This window comes from Solanum dulcamara, chromosome 2 (assembly GCF_947179165.1).
Source record: "Solanum dulcamara chromosome 2, daSolDulc1.2, whole genome shotgun sequence".
NCBI classification, from domain to species: domain Eukaryota; kingdom Viridiplantae; phylum Streptophyta; class Magnoliopsida; order Solanales; family Solanaceae; genus Solanum; species Solanum dulcamara.
Genome location: NC_077238.1, coordinates 4,030,998 through 4,052,036, shown reverse-complemented (window position 1 = coordinate 4,052,036; position 21,039 = coordinate 4,030,998). Strand labels below are relative to the sequence as shown.

Sequence of the window (21,039 nt, the reverse complement as noted above, 5' to 3'; positions counted from 1 at the left end):
TTGATTCTTGTGCATATTGATTGTTAGTTGGATAACGTATTAATTTAATGAATTTGGTTGAAAAATTTAGGTGGACAGTAAGGTAAGTATTAATTAAAATAATGGTATATGAATATAGGGTAAACGAGCCATGGGGAATTAGTGGTAGAACAATGATCGCATATTGATCTTCCAATTTTATTTACTACTCACACACTTATCTTAGTGTTATACACTATTCTTTTGTCAGTTTGAGGCCAGCAAGGTAAGCTTATAGGATATAGCATATAATTCATGGTTTAATATATTGAGATAGATAATTAAATATCAGGTGTATTGTATTATATGAATACCATCAAATTTATGATATTGGAGGAATTGAGGCGTAACCCTAGGCTTGAATTTTAGAAAATTGATTATAGAATTAGATGAATTGTTGGATCTACGTTAAACATATAATAATATGGGTTCTACAGACTCGATTACTTACGAATATTATATATTTGATAGATTGAAAACGTTTTGAGGCATCAAAAAAAGGAAAGATATTGGTGAATTAGCTTGCTTGGATTCGTTTCTTCGGTTAAGGTAGGTTATGGTTTATTCTATATCATAGATAGACTCTTAATAGCGATTGATAGTCATTGAGTAATGTGTGAAGTTTACTATGCATTTAATTTTTGTGGTTTGGATGGTTGATATGTTATTGTGATTGGTCTAAAATCCCGAGGCCATGAAATCCACAATCTTGAACTTGCCCTATCAAAAATGGTGCCTTGAATAAAGAAGGCTTGATGAAATATTGTTAATGAAGTGGAATATAATCATAAGGAATGATAAATTAATTATATTTGGATCGGGTATCATGAGCCGACACGGTATGTTTGGATCGAGTGTCACATTCCGGCGCGATATATTTGGATCGGGTGTCACGTTTCGACACGGTATATTTGAATCGGGTGTTACGTTCCGACACGATAATATTAAAGGAAAACAAATTAAAATGACTTAATGCTACCCAATCTCCAATAACTCATTTTCCAAAAGAGCGTGATGTGGAGGCCTAAGTCCTCATGTGTGATCTTAATATTGTTGATTGGTTATGTAATTGTTCATTGTGTTGTCACTTGATCTTGATCTTGTTGGTTGTCACCTCTTAAGTGTTATAGTTGATTTCCCGCTATTACTTTATGCATATTGATTTCTATTTTGAGTCGGTCGATGATACCTACTCAGTACATGTTGTCCCGTACTGACCCCTACTTGTATTTTTCTTTGTTTTATTTTGTGGAGTGCAGCGAGTGTTCCGTCGACTTCGACTCGACCTCAGCTCTAGACAGTGTCCAGCACATCAGGGTGAGCTATTTCTTCTAGCTCGTGTTGGATTCTCTCGGGCATGACATGATGTCCATAGTTTTTGGACACATTAAGTTATTTATTTATTCTGATGTTTGATATTTTCAGACGTAGTATTTTAGAATTAGATGTCCTTGAAGTGATGACTTACAAGTTTTGGGAAGACGTATCTAATAGACTTTAGTGGTTTTATTGTCTCTTACTCTCATAAATTGAGCTTCTGCGTAATTATCATATTTTATAAGTTGGGGTTTGTATCGTTGGTTCTTCCACCTAGGAGGTTAAGTGTGGTGCCACTCATTGCCCATTTTGGATCGTGACACTTTCTTAGGGCAGTCCAACCCCAACACCAAATTTGGTGTAAATCAACTCCAACCCACTGCACCAAATTTTATACCAAAAAAGAATATTTTTTTCTCTTCATTATTATATTATTATTTCTTATTTCATTTATATTTTCTTATTTCATGAAACAAAATTCTTTCTAAAAAACATTCACTATATATAATTTTCATATTGTTTAAATTATAGTCATTTAATATAAAATTAGTTTATATCATAAATTTTTAAATAATATAAATTGCTAGCAAATATTACATATTATACATAATAATGGATAACACAAATAAAAGTGAAATTATTAACGAAATATAATTAAATAAATATTACACAATTGAAAATTTTATTTTAAGTCTACATGAATATTCAACTTTCAAGATCACTACGGTGCTCCCATAAATGCTCTATTAATACATTACGTCGTTCAAAATGAGCTTCTTTGTCCTTAATTTTTTTATATCGAGATTTATATTTTTGCATATTTAATTTTTGTCAAGGTTAATTGTACTTATATTTAATTCAAATTTATAGTAGAATTAACATAAATTTAATTTCAAAAAAATCAAGTAAAGGAAAATAATATATTAAAAAATTAAAATTTTAATCGAAAATTAATAGTATAAAAATATTGCGTAAAATTAATAAAATATTTTAGTTAAAACATACCAATTTATATAATATTTAATTAAAAGTATTTGTATAATAAAATAATAATAAAGAACAATTGGTGTGATAAATCACACACCAAATTTGGTGCAAAATTTGGCGTAAAATTTGACATAGGTTAGAGCAAACTTTCAACCAAATTTTACACCAAATATAATAGATATAAAATTTGACATGAATAGGAGATAACCTTATCAATAAATTTTCAAGAAATCAAACAAGTACAAGTCCACTGATTTTTTTTATATATATATATATATATATATATATATGGAAACACCTGACAAGTCATTGGTTTCTTTTTCTTGTCAACTCTATGATACCTTTAGCTCCAATCATGCATTCCCTTTTTCTCTCTCCTTAGATTAATTAGTAGCACAAGTTTTAGATATTCGGAATTCATCCGGAAAGCTTCGATTAAATTTGAATTGTATATTATAGAATTTATTTGGCGGTAACATTTTCAATAATATTTTTTTTATATTCAGAGCTCAAACTCAAGATCTCTAGTCAATGACGGATCCTGAATTTTCACTTAGGGGGTTCAATTTTTTGGGATTGTTTGATTATTTTTTTTGAGGAAGGGGGGATTAAATCCACTATTTCAGCACTTTTTTGAAAAAAAAAATAATTAATGGTGAAAGATTTGGCCGGGCTAGTAGTTGTTTCCAAAATTAAACGAAAAGAAATAACAAAAGCAAAAAAACATAATATAGACAATGAGATTCGATCCCTAAACATGTGTGTTCATTTGAAGGTATTGTACCACTACACACACTTTGTTTCTTGTTTAAGGGTTCATCAAAATTAATATAGGTATATAAATACATAAAATTTACTTTAAATATACAATGTAATTTTTTACTGAAAGAATTGAGATAAACTTCCTCCCCGCCTCCTAGATCCTTCTCTGTCTTTAATTAAGGGTGAATCAATCCACTTCTGGGTTATCAAGTACCTCAAGCTCTTATGATGCGTAAAGATCTGGCAGACCACAACTCAGATTGGTCTTTATTAGCACAAATTAGTCAGTCAACAAACATATGTACTCCAAATCAAACCCCACCCAACCCCACCTCCCTCTGCCCCTACCCCACACAAACTCTTCAAATAATTCTTTATATTTATTTTATAATGATAATCTTTGTAAAAGCTTATGCACCTTAATTCTTTTCAGGAAAATGATTTTTCGTAGAAAAGAAAATTAAAAATAAATGTATTTCTTACTTATTTTTTTTATATTATAAGTAAGCAAAAAAAAAAGAATTCAAGAACATTTATACGTAACTTAAGAGGATAATATGAAGTGAGGTGAGGGGGAGGGGGGTCAGGGGTGGTCAAGAGGTGGGGTTGGGGGCATCGTGGGAGTGGGGAGAAGATAATGAGATTGAAATGCTTTTTATCGAACTTATTTTTTCTACTTCTAGTAAGGATTATTTTTTTTAATTTGTGTGCTAGGATTTTGTTTTTTTTAATAAAAATATTTTTTGAGAAGAATATTTTGATCAATCAAACATGATAAAAAAAATAGAAAATATATTTTCTCCCTTCCAAAAACACACACAAACTTCTTTTATTTTTTGTTTTTCCTTAGTATGTAGGAGGGTCTTGAAGGGAAAAGGTAGTCAAACAAATTGAGTGGAGCTAATATAATTGAGCATAGTCTTATATTAAAGATTTTCACTTAGTGGGGTGGGTACCAAAATGAGTAGGAAATAATTGTTATTTTTAACTAGTTGGCTTTGTATGAGAGGGGAATAGAGCAACTATTTAGCTAGTACTTTATAGCAAATTCACATGATTCTTTGCTTTGGGCTTGTCTTCTAAAGTAGAGGAACAATTGTAAAAAGCATCCAATATAGTTGACAACCCTAGCCCCACATTTGTCTCCCTCACTTTTAGGTTACTTTAATTTGATATATCTAGAGAAATAATTATCATGATCTATAATTCTATATATATGACTTCTATTACTTGAAAATGTAGCTAAGGGAACCCCTAGCACCCTTTTTGAAAAATAGGAATTTTCAAGAGTTTATTGTCAAAAAATATATTTAAATTATTTATTTTTTTGTGAGTTTTATACCTTAATTATATATTTATTTGTTCTTTTTACCTATTTATATTATTATTCTCTTTATATTAAAACACATTTCGATATTGAGTTATTGTTCAAAGTATTTATTCTCAAACGAGAATATGCATGTATAAGTCAACTCAGTATCGAGGTGTGTTTATAGTTGAGGTATGAAACTCATAAAAATGTGATAGTTTAGGCAGACAAATAGAACAATGGATAGTTGAGGTATGAAAGTCGCAAAATGTGATAATTTAGGTATGTTTTTTTACCATTATCTCAATTTTAGATGAATATTCGAACTTCATACAAAAATATGATATTTTTGACTCAAAGTTCTTTGAAAACATTTCTAACAAGCTATAATAATAACATACTCAATATGATTCCACGAAATCTGAAAAGAATAGTGTGTATGCAACACTTGAAACACTTCTTACAAACTAATTTTGTGTTTTTTTTATAAGTGAACCCCTTTTGCCTTTAAAATTCAATCTTATATAAGTTACTATAGTATTTTCAAGAAATGATATGTGAAGAGAAAAACAAAGGAAAGAACATCTTCACGACCTTCATGTAAAAATTTGTAATAACCTATCCTCTTATTAGTTATGAATTGAATATCAATCAAATAATTTTACCTCCATTCAATACTAGTTAAGTTAATTCATGTGAATTCTCTGGATTCATTTTACTCTATTTAGATCCGCTATATATACAGAATACCTCGAAAGGCATTCATCATAGTAAAACTATTTTTATATTTATCACTTTCACCCTACCACCGCAATAATTCGAATATTTAACTCACTACACTTTGGAAAACACATAAATAATAAAAATTCAACTTAATGAAAGCCAAAACCTTTTTGGTGAGAATAAGAATATATTTAAAGGGATTTTTTGCCATATGGTTTGCTTATTTGAACGAAATTGGTATTTATTCCCATTACTTTAAATCCTTTTTCAAAAAAAAAAAATCTTCTAAACCTTTAGTTGTCCCTCCCTTTATTAGTGCTACCTTTTACAATCCAAATTCCTACTCCCACCAAATAAAGTAGAAGGAAGAACATTTAGTTATCTTCTAAATACACCCCCACCCACCCCTTCTTGTCTCAAAAAAAGTTCCCTCTATTTCTACACTTCATTAAATCCATTTATATCCTTTTTATAAGAGTTTAAATTATATATATTAAAAATATAATTAATAATATTTGCACAAGTCGTCACTTATTAGATAATTATAAGTAAATCTCTTGATAAACATCAATCGGTGTCGTGTTACAAAAAAATATTATAGTAACTTACCCTCTATCACTATATATTTTAAATTCAATTAGAGAAAATAAATTTACACTATTAGTGTTAATACGGGTACAAGAGATCCATCCAAACTTCTTTCGCCGAAAAATTAAACTATATATATGGTTAAAGTATTATCTATGTATATATATATATAGTTAATTTTGAAATTTTTAGTAAAATTTCTAATTCTGTTATTGATAAATGTGATACTTTAATTCGATTATTTCATTGAGTATTAATTGAGTTTTCATTAGAATATGTATCAAATAACTTTTGAGACAATGAATTATAATTGGCCTACAACTATATATTATCAAGATAGACCATGTTGATCCCTAAAGAGACTTTTTATGATGCCTCAAGACATCTAAGTGCTATGCACTTTTCTATAAATCTAGTAGTACATCAACTTTCATTGAAGAAAATTTGTTGTGCTTTTTCCCTTCTCCATTATTCTCTTTGGCTTTTTTGATTGTACAATCACTAAAATTGTATATTGCCCTATATTATATTGAAGGCCCCAATAGCCAATTTGTTCCATTTTCCCCACTTGTCCCATTGATGTTACTAAAGACGTACCACCTAATCTTCTTTAAATAAAATAATAATCTGATTAAACATTTCTTTAGAAACATTAGAGAAGAAATAGTGCAAGAATTTATTTATAACTTGTTCTCGGCTAAATTATCAAAATTTGTTTATCTTAAAAAGTATTTTTATTACAATTTTGGAGAATATCATTTTGTGTTTGGCTAAATAATTTGAAAAGCATTTTTATTAATATTAGAGCGGCAATTTGTACTTGATCAAAGTTTCAAGAATAATTTAACTTTTTTCAGCTTCTGATACTATTGGAAATCACTTATTTCCCCTCTAAAAGCTTGATCAAGTACTATAACTCCTTAAATAAATATTTTAAGAAATAAGAATTTTAATTTCCTAAAAGCTTAGTCAAACATTAAACTATAAGACAATAACAAATTATATATATAACTTATTACAAGGAATAACAAATAGACAAACAACATTTGTAACAAAATCTAACCATTGGGATCCATGCATACATTAATCATCACTAATACCATCTAATCAATTTGTTAAGGAGAAAATATCCTGTCTTTCAACAGGATAATCTTTCAAACAATAATTATACAAAACGTGAGGCAATCATTGAAGCAACAATAATTAATTAATTAGTTAATTTGCTTAAGGAACATTTGCATAATGATTAAAATAAATGAAATTATTAACTACGAGCTTTGTTGTTAATCCATCGATCACTAATTTGTTTGTAGCGGACAAAATTTTGTAATAATTCGTTCGCTATATAAGATTAACAACGAATTTTGTTGTGTAATTATAAAATTTGTCTAGTCGCTAATTCCTGCTCTCTTTTTTTTTGGTGTATCCCCTTGGTCAAGATATTTTTGATTCATCATCTCATGGTTTAAGGCTATAACATTATTATCCAGAATTTAAGGGTGACTATAGTTGTAATTATTAGAATTATTGTTAAATATTGTTAATCCTGCTGAAAATTGGGTAGAATTAGCATAATAGAAACAAAATGATGCTTTACATATCCCCCAAAATGAGGGTGTCTTTTAGTATTATTTGAGTAAGAAATAATCAAAACATGCACAAGATCCAATGCAGGAATTAAAAAATATGCTTGAGAATTAAACAGTAAATAAAAATTTAATCTAGTATATGTTGTCATTGTATTAAAAACTTTCCTCTTTTATTCATCAATATGCATGTTCAAACCTTAATTTTTGGGATTCTAATGTAGCGGGAGCTTAGCATATTAGACAGACTATTTATTCCTTATCGTAACTTTAAATCAAAATCCATCGAATATATATCGAGATAATTAATTAATAAATAAATATCATGATCCAAAAAAATAATTGAATGAGATCAAAATAACCTATGTTGCTCAAATTTTATGAAAATGTCAAAGGATCATGTGTGTCGAATTCTCTAAATATATAATATATTTTGGAAACTATCTAACATGAATGCGATAATTAATTTTTTTTGAAAAGTCCGAACAACACAAGTCATGGTTAAGCTCACGGTTGAAAACTTTCCATCATGTAAAGTAATTCTTACTGAATTTGTTCATTTGTTGTTATAGGTACAAACACGTGAAATGTTGAGAAATCAAGAACCTAACAAAAATTGGCATCACCTTTGATCAACCATTCTTGAATTTTGAGGATTCATGTCAATCAACAACCATATCTCATCCTCAGATTTTCGTCAACCTAACATTCATATATATATATATATATATAGGACGGGCAAGTGACGATTGGTCGAGGCCCGAGGGACCCTTGGGCCTAAGGGAATAGACTGTACCTGGATACAAATAAGTTGAAACGAGTAGACATGCATGACGTGTGAGAGAGTCATTGTAAGAATCTTTCTTACTTAGGTTATTCAAAGACTATATATATACATGTTAGCCTTCTTAAAATGTGGGATTTATAATCTTAAAGTAAGATAGATCTGCCGCTACAATATATAAATATAACTTCATAATAAAATAATGTTTGTCTTCATAATGCTTTTTATGTAACTCACTATCTCATTTTATATGTTGGTGTATGGTTGAGCACGTATATATAATTTATGATAAGAAAGAGATTATCTTTTACACATACAAAAAGTGTCATATGTAACATGAACTCAACATGCACACCTAGACTCGTGGTCTTATTGCATGTTGGCTTACAGAAGAGGATTCATTCAAACTCTCTTTAATTTTTGAAAATTTATGTGTATATAATATTAAAATTATTATTTACTTAGGTTTGGATTCTGTTAGTTTTTCCGTATGCTTACTTCTTTAAAGAAAGAAAGTTAAAAAGGTCGCTAAAGGAAGGATTTCAATTTTCAAGTATGTTTCTGATTCTTCCGACCTTGAATTTAAGTTTCCCGTAATACTCCTAGCTTGTTGCTTTTAAAGTTAAACTTAACCTATATATGTCCTTACTTCACAATTTTTTTTGGCTCTTTGTGAAGGGTACTAAAACTTTGGCTTGACTCAAAAAAATGAGTGTCCTTTGTTCCTAGCTATAAGAAAGGCTTTTTGTCCCTTGTTTGGATCACCCTATGGCTATAGAAAGGGGAATTGGCTATTGGGCTTTCCCCTCTTCTGTTTAGGGGTAATATAGTGTTACTATAATTTACACCAAGCCCAAACTCTGACTAGATATAACCACTCATGCAGAGAATAAGAGTAAAACTTTGCTTTCTTATTTGGATAAAACTATCCATTGGTCCTTGGTCAGGGTCCCCTCCTCTCCCACTCCACTAGCGATAGATTCAGAATTTGAAGTTTATGAGTTTTATATCCACTTCATTTACATACGCGAGGTTCACAGTTAAATATTTATGGATATTTTAATAGATTTCTTAATACTTGTATGGGTCTGAACAAGAAGTCATGAGTGGAGTTACCTTAGGCAAAGGGTGGTCTAATTTTCACCCTTCGCCGGAAAATTACGTTGTATACAGAGGTTAAATGTTAGTTATTATGAGTGTATTTATATTTAATTTTTGCACGCTCTTTGTCAAATTTCTAGCTCTGACACTGCAAGAAGTTACTAGGTTCCCATGAACTTACAAGTTATACGTTGATAGATCCGCCTCTACCCTCGTTGAATTCAAGTTGAATTTTATGAGTTTCGAGTTTCAATTTGGGTTCTGAAATGAGAATAAGTAATATCGACAAGGGTCGGGAAGGACCGGATACACACTATTTGAGCCAAAACTTTTACAAAAGAATTTCTCAGCAGCTTCTAACATATAGAGGGTGAAAACAGAAGTTACACAACTCTATTGCTTGTCTTTATATACAGGAAATGAAAAAAATTCAGAGTACACATTGACGATTTCATATTTTAATTATTGTAACCTATGAACAAGTCATGTATTTTAATTGGTCGCAATTCAACTTGGCCAAACCGTAGAGGATTGATTTCTTTGATGGTTACTCAATTAATACTTTCTCCGTTTCTATTTTTATTGTCACCATTTTAGATTTCGCGCTCTTTAAAAAATTAGGTAAGTTTATCATTATATTCTTATTTAGTGTTCCCTTGAAGTTAAGTTTTTAATAAATAAACATGGATTAATTCTTTTTTATTATTAATTTGACCAATGAACATAATTTTTTTTACTGATTTTTCTTATGTTGGTCAAATGCATACTCTCAAAGCTAATCTCTCAAGGATAAAATAGAAAAAATAGTGTCATTTGTGCATCGATTTTGTGAAATGACAACTATTAAGAAACATCTATTATTAGTAAGTAGAACATGTAAATAAGAACGGAGGGAGTAGTTGTTATTTCAGGGAAAAAAAATCAACAAAGAAAGTGACTTTCTGAGATAATAATTAATTTCTTCGTTTTTAATTTGTTTGTATGATCTTCACTTGACACAGAATTCAAAAAAGTAAATAAGACTCTCGAATCTTGTGATCTTAAATTAAAGAGGCGTAGAATGCACCAAAATGTTCATTAAAGTGAAGAATGGACTCAAGACAGATTTTTAGTTGGCTTATACAACCATCTACCTTGAAGGCAAATACATAGGGAAATAGTCTATAAAAAAAAGGGGTATTGATGAAACCATCAAAATGAAAAAAAGATACATATATACAAGTCAAATAGTATCATACAAAACTCAGTACATTTTGTGAGGTCATTTGAGAAAAGATAAAGAGGTATACAATTATACATTAGATCTTGGTCCCTTCCCTTCCTGGTGCTGCAATTATCACCGTTAAGTTGGTCTCAGATTAAAATAATCTAGAAAAGCAATTAAGTGTACACCTATTTTATTATGAATATACTGGTCTAGAAATCTATTTCACAAAAATGCAGAAAAGTCATATATCCGTAGCCATATATGTGATATTCCTTGAATACATTGATTTGAAACTCGCCCATTAGACTTGTTTTGCTTCGATAGAGGCAGACGATAGTGGCTTAGCTGTAAGTCGCATAAATTATTGATCCATTCATTCTTTTTCATTATGCAGTTTGAAAATATACTTGGGAGTAGGAATTGTTTGTATGATCAACAAATATTTGAGTGACGAATTAGGAGCGCTTCAACATACCTCAAGGTTTCAAATATTTTCATATATGGTTCACCAATAGTCACAGCTAAAATGGCGTTTTCAGTATACGACTTTGTTAATTCATTTATATAGTTTTTGTTCTTTAAATCATTCATAATAATACCTTCCTTCTGAAATTATTTGGCTGCCAACAGCTACCACAATAATGAAAGTAACAAGCAGTTGCAAACTTGAATAAAGGAGAGGCCAAGAAATACACACAACAAACTTACTTTTATTAGACACAACGGAACAGAGAACCAACAACAAGAAACAATTTAAAATGAATGTAGACACATAAAGGCATCTGGTGAAACACCAAGAGGCCAGACTAGTTCAGAATTTGCACACAAACGTTACAAATCCGACAGACATGACACAAGTTTGGACATATAAGTCCTTTATTCTGAGAAAACAAGGAAAACATATGCAAACGACACTGACACAGACACTAAAACAGAAGCAAAACGACCCTCAAGACAACACTACTCCTTTTCTTCTTTCTCGTTCTCTTTCCAGCAGCCCTTCAGAACAGACTTGGGAGATCCACAGTAAGGAGTCCTAGTGAACTTCTGGTAGACAATGGAACCACCCTTGCCAAACTCTTCTGGACTCCACTCGGCAAGAGAGTAGCCCTTAACATCAACAGAGCAAATACGCTCCAGTAACTTGGTAGCAACATCAGCATGCAGAGCAATAGAGAACTCAGCTGGCTCAAAACATCCAAGCACCCTCTCAACCAAGGGACCCAACTTCATGATTTTAGGATCATATCCAACAGATTCAAAGCTAGCATAGCTAAAGCCGTCCTCTGGGGTAATGTGAATGGTTGAAACAGCACCTCCTTCAATAGAATTCATGGAATAACCACAGGGTTCAAACTCAAAATCGCATATCTCAGACTTGGGGAGGATCTTCCTTATGCCAGATCTAACAGTCATGTGAGCAGCCGAGCTTCCTTCAGTCTTGTAAAAGACAGATGCCTTCTCCCTGTCCAAACCAGTCATGCACATCTCAAGAGTGTAAACAGGGTCATTAGACTGAACAGGCCCAGCTGAGGCAGAGTAAACATGCCATTTCTGTGTTTTGTCAGGACTGCCCATAATCACAGCCTTGCTACCGGCAGCAAGCTTTCCAAAATATCCATCGAGGACAGCAACTTCTTCAGAAAAGTGACGGTGAGGGAACGATTGAGCACCAGGGAAAATGAAGCTCCCACGGGTATACCTCACGTCTTGTACTTTGAGAAACAAGGTCTCAGCCAACCTTAGAATGGGCGGAATTGCGAGAAGCAACTTTGTGGTGCCGCATGTTTTGATGATTATCTTGTAAGAATAAACAAAGAGGCTCGACTCGGACAGCACATAGGAATCAACATAGTCATTTGATAGGTTATCAACAATGGTGCACTCAGCAGGTCCGAGAATTTCATCCAACTGTGCCTTCGAGAGAGATCGAAGTCCTTTTCCATTAGGATCAGCAAACAGACCAGGCTCGAAGAAAGAAATTTCGAGCCTCTTTTCAAAACCTTCAAAACCAATGGCAGAGACTGGCAAGTCCATTTCCATTATGAAAAAGTTCACAGCAGCAAAGGAAGTTAAAGCGGAAAATGTTCAGAGCAATGAGCGCAAAAGCAGGAAGTAGTAAAAGAAGGAAGAAAAGGAGTGAGGGCTTAACTAAAATAGAAATTGAAAGCAGAAATTCTTTTTGTTTTTTTTTTGGTTGCGTCTATTGACGCGTTAAGGACAGAAGTGTAGGGAATATCAGGATGGTTTGCGTGCGCACTGCATACAAAGGTAGAAAAAAGAGAAGTGTCAGTTACAATATTCTTAACTCTCATTATCTATGGCTCATGGAGTTTTAAAACAAATGAGAACCAGATACTTACGTTGGAGTAAGCAGCAGATCGGAACTTCTTCACTCCACCGTTTGGTCGAACGTCTTCAATGCTGTAGCCGAGGGGAGCTTCGTAAAATAAGGAACTACTACTACTAGACTTCTTATTACCACCTTTTGACTCCATTAGATCATTCACCTGTACATGCCAACAACTTGAAAGTCAAATTCAGTGGACGCACAGCGAGGCAATAAGAAAACTGAAATCCCAAAAGGGAACTGCAGATAACAGCCATGGAATTCTAGTAGAGTGAAAAGTAAACATAAATATTTAGGCAATCAATGCTTTTGACTACAGATAACTAATATACCATCTGTAGATACACATAAAACTTTTGGATGGGGAAGGTTTCTTTCATGAGACAATTCAACTTGATGGATGATTAATGAAAATGGACAGTCTTGTCACCAAATCAGGTGATACAACGATAATCAGGAACCAAATCATGTGCAAAAGAAAACACAACTACAGGGCTAAGAAAATACCTAGAAAAAAAATACTACAATTTAACAAGCCTTTGTGCCAACTATCCTTAAAGTAACCATGTGAATGCCACAGATACAGATATATTTCTAAAAGTGAGATGCTTTTTTTTTTGGATAAGGAATGCTTCATGTCATGATCAGACTACACACCCATTGAATAGGAGCTGAAGATTTAGAGGAAAACTAAAGAAGACCACCCAAGTAACTCTTTCAGCTAGGCATCTAGAAACAATAGAATTTTTACTAATCAAACCCCAGGAAGAACTGTAAAAAATATTTCCTATCACCATATGGCAAAGCCATTGGCTCATGGACCTATGGTCCAAGACCAGAAAATTGTCATTTTTGTACCAATCCCAACATCTTAGAATACCTAGCTCCTCTTTTTCATTTTTTTACTCAACTATTTTTAGTGATGAAAATGTTGGTTCATGTATAATTATGAAATGCATCTAAAACTAACAATTACAAGTCATTTAAGATAGTACATGAACTTACTAGATCAAATACCATGTAACAACTATTCAATTAAGGTTAACAATAAGTTCAAAAGAGCCTTAGATTCAGAAACTATATCACTATTACTACTTTGAATTTTAAAATAAGGAAAATAGACAAAAGCTTTTGGTTGAAGTAGTTCTCCAAATTGAACAAGTCATATCATCCAGTTAAGAGTAAACTCACGCAATCATGGAAACTGACAAATCAAATCTTCCACATATATATATATATATATATATATATATATAAATAATTAACCTAAAGAAGATATGATTCTCTCACGCAATTATAGATGGGGAAGGAGGGTCAAGTAAAGCTGCCAGGGTGGGTCCGACTGTTCAGCTAGAAAACATTAATCTTTGGAATGTGTCCACAATAAACAATTGTAGCACAATTTCATAAAGAAAAAATCTTTCAGGAAAAGAACAAAAGAAAAAAACATATACCTAAAATCCCAAGCTTTCCCCAGTTGTAGATACTTAAAAAGAATTAAGTTTTAATTTTTGAATATAGTGATTTTATTATAAAATAATGACCTTTTCAAAGATCATCTTAAATTTTATACAAGCACAAGTCTATCAAAACACAAATCCCATAATTTCCATACACCAAAAAACTAAATCAATCATATCAACAACAACTTTCACCATAAAACAAGACAATCATAGCCCACTTTTCATTTTCAAAGGGAAGCAAAAAGGTCTGCAGAAAGGAAAAAACAACAGTAATGATATCTATGAAAAGGTAAATTTCATTGGTAACCATCATTAATCAATTACTAACAACTCAGATCTACCTTTAAAACCACAAAATCCTGAATCATTTAACACCACAATCTAATCATATCAACAACATTCACCATAAATCATATCCACAAAACAAAAAATCCAACAGTTTTCATGATGAAACAAAGATCGTCATACTTACAATATCAAAATTTGATGTTTGATCCAAATCCAACTTTTCTCCAACAAATCACGATTTTTCCAAATCCTACACAAAAATTTGAATCAACAAACAATCGAATCACACAACAAATTCATCATCAACAACAACAACATGGATCCAAAAGTCACAACTCATCGGAAAAAAATACTTACAGAAAATTCCGAAGAAGAGAGAAAAACCCTAGAAATTTGGAGAGGAGAAAAGAGTATACAAGAAGCAATAAAAATTGTTAAAACACAGAATTCTCGTGAGCGTTTTGGAGAGGCAGCAAGTTGGGTTATTTATATATGCCGTGATAACATGATAGGTCCCTGTAATCTTTGTTATATTATATTTAAGCCCCTATACATTCGACCATTCGGAGAATTTTCGCCCACATATTAAAATGACGATATTACCCTTCAAAATGGACAAAATGGTAGGTAGCTGGCTATGACTAGGAGTCTTATTAAAATAGAAACTTTATTTATTTACCGAAAATGTCCTTATATTTAATTTAATTCCATTTTAAGATATTTAAAAGTTGTTGAAAATTCAATTTCTTTCTTTTTCTGAAATAGTTGATCAAGATTAATTTTTGACCATATTTGATATCGTTATATAAAATTGGTTAACAGTTGAATTACTTTCTTTCTTGGAAAATATATTCTTGATTTTATGTTAATCATTAAGATTTTTTTAAGACCATATTTTATATTGTTATATAAAATTGGTTAATAATTCAATTTCTTTCCTTCTTGGAAAATATATTCATGATTTCTTGCAAATTATTAAGTTATAGCTAGTCATTTATTATTTTTTCCCTTTTATTGAATTGGTAAAAAGGTGTTCACATTATATAACTTCTTTACTCCTACATCATTTAATAACAGCCAAGGCCACATTTGTCAAAAGAAAATAGAACAAGGTTATTAAATCTTAATAGGATTACACTTAATATTACATGAACTTCCAAATAGAAAATACCGGAAAGAGAATAAAAATATGAATCATAGTTAAATTAAAAATTAAGCTGAATATTATTGTCTTATATCTTGATCATATTTGTGTGGTTTACATGGTTATGAACATGTTTTGAGTTTAAAATATGTTTGAGGTATTACGATTTATTAAGGTTAATACGTATAATTAAAAGATATGGCATAGTTTAAATGATTAATTTATTTACGTGATGAATATTTAAAAATATATATGTAAAAATCTAATAAAAATATTTTATCATATGTTCACTACTCACTTGCAATAAAAATACAACTTTGAGTATTGAAATAAAATTTCTTGCACGACAGTAACTACTCCATGACTTTGTTAGGATATTTTCATGATAAATAAAACTTATTGGTATAGATCGTTTTCAATTTCAATTAAATCTACACCATGTGAATCACAAGTTGAGTTGGTGGATACAATTCTAATTTTCCATATGATCAACTATAACAATATATTTAATTTAATTTGAATGAAACGGTAAAATCAAAGATGGATAGTATGAGAGTAATAAAAACAATGATGATAAGGAAACTAAATAATGTTCACCTACCTAATAACATTTTATCCTAATCATCGACCTCCAAATCTACATATATAGAATCATGTCGTCGGTGAGCTACATATGTGTCATGTCATGTCTAATCGCCTTGATCTTCCCAATATTTCGGCCAATCTCTATCTCTCATCATATCCGCTATAGCCAACCTCTCACCTCTCCTCACTAGGACGTTTGTGCATCTCCTCTTCATAAGCTGAACCATCTCAGTCTCGCCTTTCCCATATTATCCATCTCAGAGGTCACTCTCACCTTGTATTGAGTATCTTCATTTCTAATCCTATATATATATATATATATATATATATATATATATCATTGTATGCCGACACAATTCATCTCAACATCCTCAATTCCATTACTTTCATATTATGAACGTGCGAGTTCTTGACCGACAACACTCTATCTCATACAATATAGTTAATATAATGACCATCACTTTATAAAACTTACTTTTAAGACTTAGTAGCACATTCTTAATTATAACACAACACATCAAAAACGAGCCTCCATTAACATTTAATCACATATCTAAATTACACAAATCACATATTGAAGTTTAAATTCGTTTGCACTTATTTTGTGGTAGGTGAGAATTTTCATTCTCGAATTCATTATTGAGAAGGGGCAAAAGGACAATGTCATGGTTCACCAAATAAAGTAACTTCAATTAAATGGACAACCACACAATATGATGCATTGAATATAGAGCTCGTTTGGATTAGCTTAAAAGCTGCGTATAAGTTGTTTTCAGTTTTTTTGACTGTTTGGCTAGCTAATTTAAAATCATTTTGTACTTAAAATAAGCCTCAAAAAATATTTGAGTTTATTTGACTTAGCTTATCTAAAACAGCTTATAAGTTGAAAATAATTTATAAGCCAAAAAATTAAGTTGGGTTACCTCATTATTTTTTTACCTTAAAATAAATAATTTTCAGCTTATAAACAGCTTAAAAAAACTTATCCCAACAGGCTGATATTAAGGAGTACCAAACTAAGAAATGTTTTTTTCTTTTTTCTTTTGACTCTTTTTCTTTCAAAAAATATTAATATTTTCTTTTACATGATGAGGATATAGAGAAGGGAAAGGAGATGTAGAAAATTGAAACACACGTGTTATGGTGAACTTCCATCAGTATCACTGGACTTAATTCAATCATGAATTTTGTTTTTGTTTCACATCTTACATTAGAAGGAACAAGACATGTGTTATTCAATTTTAATTTAATGTTTAAATGGAACAAGATATTTGTCATTCAATTTTAATTTATGTTTAATGTTCAAACTCTCCAATTGCTTTTTGTCTATACTAAATTGGTTATGTATAATGTTTAAAGTTTCTTCTAACTTCAAAGATTAAGGTACTACTAAATTTCTTGCAATAAAATAATATTATTAATATCCATAATGAAAAATTGACAATTCACAAATATTAGATTACTTCCTCATCTTGGATCCTTTTCCTCATATATTCAAATAAAATATAATAATGTTATTTCTCTCTTTTGGGATGTCCATTAAATACATGTGATTTCTTTAACCCTTTTTCTATTTATTTAGACTTCCTTGTCTACTTTGTAATTTTTTTAATTTACCCAATATGGTAGGTGAGGGTTCCCAATGGAATTTTACATTACTATTTCGAAGTGGTACAATATTGGACCACATAATATAAATGCTACTTTAATTCATCAATGAATGACCAAATTATAGACAAGTATACAACACGAAAAATGTACGTGTCCTTATTCCCTCCTTTATAGCGGTGGATGTATCACGTAAGTTATGAGTTAAACAAAATTTAATATTTTTGACATCAAGTGTAGAATATTTATATAATATCATTAAAAAATTTAAAAGATATTGAGTTTAAATATATCGTGTGAAAAATATTGAGTTTAAAGGAACTCAATGTTATAACGTTGCATCCGCCTTTGGGTTCAGAGGTAAGAACCAGAAAATTAAATCTATAATACTCAAATTCTGAATTTATCGCTAATTTTTATTTAATTAAAAAAATAAATTAAAAGGGACCTTTCCTCCCTTTTTTTCTCTAGGTGAGAAAAATATTATATTCTTTCACATTATTAATTAATTAATAGGAACAAAGCAGGTCAACAGTGCAATGATTTACTATGTGACCAAAAAGATTTTATCTAAATTAAATATATGATGCAAATCACAATATCTTAATTAACCACTAATCTTAGCATGCACCTTAGAAATCATGAGGCAAAATATCTCCATTACATTACATTATTGAGCAGCAATAACTATCTAATGTAATATTCTTACAAATGGGTTTGAGAAGATGTTGTATACGTAACCCAATTTCTGTCTTATAAAGATAGAGATATTAATTTTGATAAATCTTTGATTTTAATAAAATATATCAAAATTAATAAAAAAAAATATAACATAAAAGAAGCTATATAGAAAATAATGAAGAAAAAAATAATAGCAATAATTAACAATACAATAATGAAGCAAGGAAAATAATAAATAATAATTAAATCAAAAGATAATAATAATAATAACTAACTAATGGCATCCGACTCATTGAACTGCAATTTGATTTATCGTTTACTCCTTACCAATTGGCATGTTCTCATGAGGGCCATGAGAATGTTTAGATATATATTGTGTTTGAGTCAGCTCATACGTTTTGGATTAATTTTTTAAAAATCTGTCATTTTTTATCAAAATAGATACTTAAGAATGTTATACACATTAATTTTACAGAATATCAATTATGTTTTATTAATATAAATATCAAACATCAAAATTTGAATAAATAAAAAAGAAATTACCTACTTAGTATTTTTAACGTACATTGAAATTTAAACATAAAATTTTACATATAATTTTTGTTGTACTTTATTAATCACCAACACTATTAGAAACAAAGCCTTTTCCTATTGTGAATTAATGTGAAATTTATGCTACAAAAAATGATTTTTTTTTCAACCTATTTTCACTGAACTAACTCACTAAGAAAATGCATGGTGGAAAACAGATTTTCGTTGAAATATGAGGATAGCCATTGAACATTTTTTTCTTTTCTCACCATTTAAATCATAATATCTGTAGAAATATTCACCAAATATTTTCAATGGGAGATTGTAATTAAAAAAATAATGATTTTCTTAGTAGGGTAGGCAATAAACTTAATTAGGTTCAAATAAGAAAACATTCCCTTGACAAATATTTTTTTAAAATAAATATATGACTTTTGAAATATATCTATAAAAAATTGTCACTAGAAGGAACATGATGCATCTTAATTAAATTAAAAACGTTTAATCACACGATAAGTTTGTGAGTTTTGAATAAATAAATTATATTTGTTTGTATAGACCAGGCACAATATGATATCATATATTTTATTAGCAGATCCGATTTTTCAGCAGATAATGTGGATATGCTTCTAGCATAGGAGTAGTTCAATAATGTGGATTTAGTAATATATATATATTGAAAGTGACTTTTTTGGATGTTGACTCATTCAATAGAGTCGTGGATTCTTTTATTTTTTATTAGAGGTCGAAATTAAATTTTATTTGTTATTAATTTTAAATTTTAAAACGATGACTTCAAATAATAATAGTTAGGCTCTAGATTTAATATTTATGTGTATTGAATAAGTTTTAATATAAATATATTTTTGTATAAAATATCTCTATTGAATTAGATTGGATCAATATACGATTTTTTATCTCTGCTGCTCTTACGATAGAGCTCTGATAAGGAGAATCTTGTGAATGGAATCACTTCTCTTTAATGCGCCTTATGGACCACGCAGTGATGGAAAAATATTCTTGACGGAAATTTTAACCTTTTTTCCCTTGTAATTTGAATGAAAGAAGTAAAGAGATAGACAAATGTTTAAACGCTTATCAAGATTTTCTCCTCTAGCCAAGGAGGTTTACCTGAACCTTCTACACTTTCTAACTTTATTTTTAATGATACGAATCTAAATTAATTAAATCAGTAGATACTGAATATATATACCAAATAAATAAAGGCTCTTGAGTGTTATTCTTATTATTCTTAAAGGGTTATATGATAAGATGCTTTTTTGGTAATTTGGTGGGACTATATATGTGAAGAAAAGGAAGAGACAATAAAAGGACCAAATTGTCCCCGTGTGCATGAGCTATAGCCCAAAAGTAAGGGATCGTTTGGTTGAAAACTAACTTATCTAGGAATTAATTATTTTGGGATAACGTGGATAACTTATCCCGCCATGTATATATATGAGATAACTTATCCCATCATTATGATATAAATGGTGGATAAGTTATCCCAAACTTGCCAACCAAACGAGACACCAAAATTTTACCTCTAGACAATTTTTTTTATCTCAAAACTATTTATGTATATCCCGTACACCAAATGATCTCTTAGTTCCTTTTTTTCTTCTTATTTTCAACCAAGTTTGTCTTTCACATTTGTTTTTCCCGGTGGATAATATTCTTATTAAAAATTGGTTAAATTTAAATTTATGTATTATAAGACTTATTTTTTTAACGGTGTTATAAGATTTTATTTCATTTTCAGAGGTTCAAATTCATTTATTTTTTTTAAATGGATAAATCTCAATCATCTCATCATGACACATTAAGGTTTCACATTTTTGTTGTTTTCTTATAAACCTAAGTACCCCCAAAAGTGCAAGCATGCATCATTCACTTTCATCATTTCATGTTTAATTTGGCAATCAGATGTTCATTTCGTGTGATGAATAATCATAGTACTTATGCTGCCTAAACACAGGTTTATTGCTTGATTAGCTATTCATAGGA

The 21,039-nt window shown here is 30.3% G+C and overlaps 1 protein-coding gene and 1 long non-coding RNA gene across 2 annotated transcripts; one reads left to right on the top strand and one right to left on the bottom strand.

Annotated features, from left to right (window-relative positions):
• Positions 1 to 509: 509 nt before the first annotated feature.
• LOC129874440 (uncharacterized) lies at positions 510 to 1,532 on the top strand. The gene is made up of 2 exons (XR_008762891.1): positions 510 to 567; positions 1,273 to 1,532. It is a non-coding gene; the product is annotated as an uncharacterized LOC129874440 (long non-coding RNA).
• Positions 1,533 to 11,072: 9,540 nt separating this feature from the next.
• On the bottom strand, positions 11,073 to 14,974 carry LOC129880023 (S-adenosylmethionine decarboxylase proenzyme). Its single transcript, XM_055953832.1, has 4 exons — positions 14,841 to 14,974; positions 14,668 to 14,733; positions 12,746 to 12,892; positions 11,073 to 12,641 (listed from the first exon to the last, which is right to left on the bottom strand). The coding sequence occupies exon 4, from the start codon at positions 12,423 to 12,425 to the stop codon at positions 11,343 to 11,345; it is 1,083 nt and encodes a 360-aa protein (XP_055809807.1). The 5' UTR covers positions 12,426 to 12,641; positions 12,746 to 12,892; positions 14,668 to 14,733; positions 14,841 to 14,974; the 3' UTR covers positions 11,073 to 11,342.
• Positions 14,975 to 21,039: the final 6,065 nt, after the last annotated feature.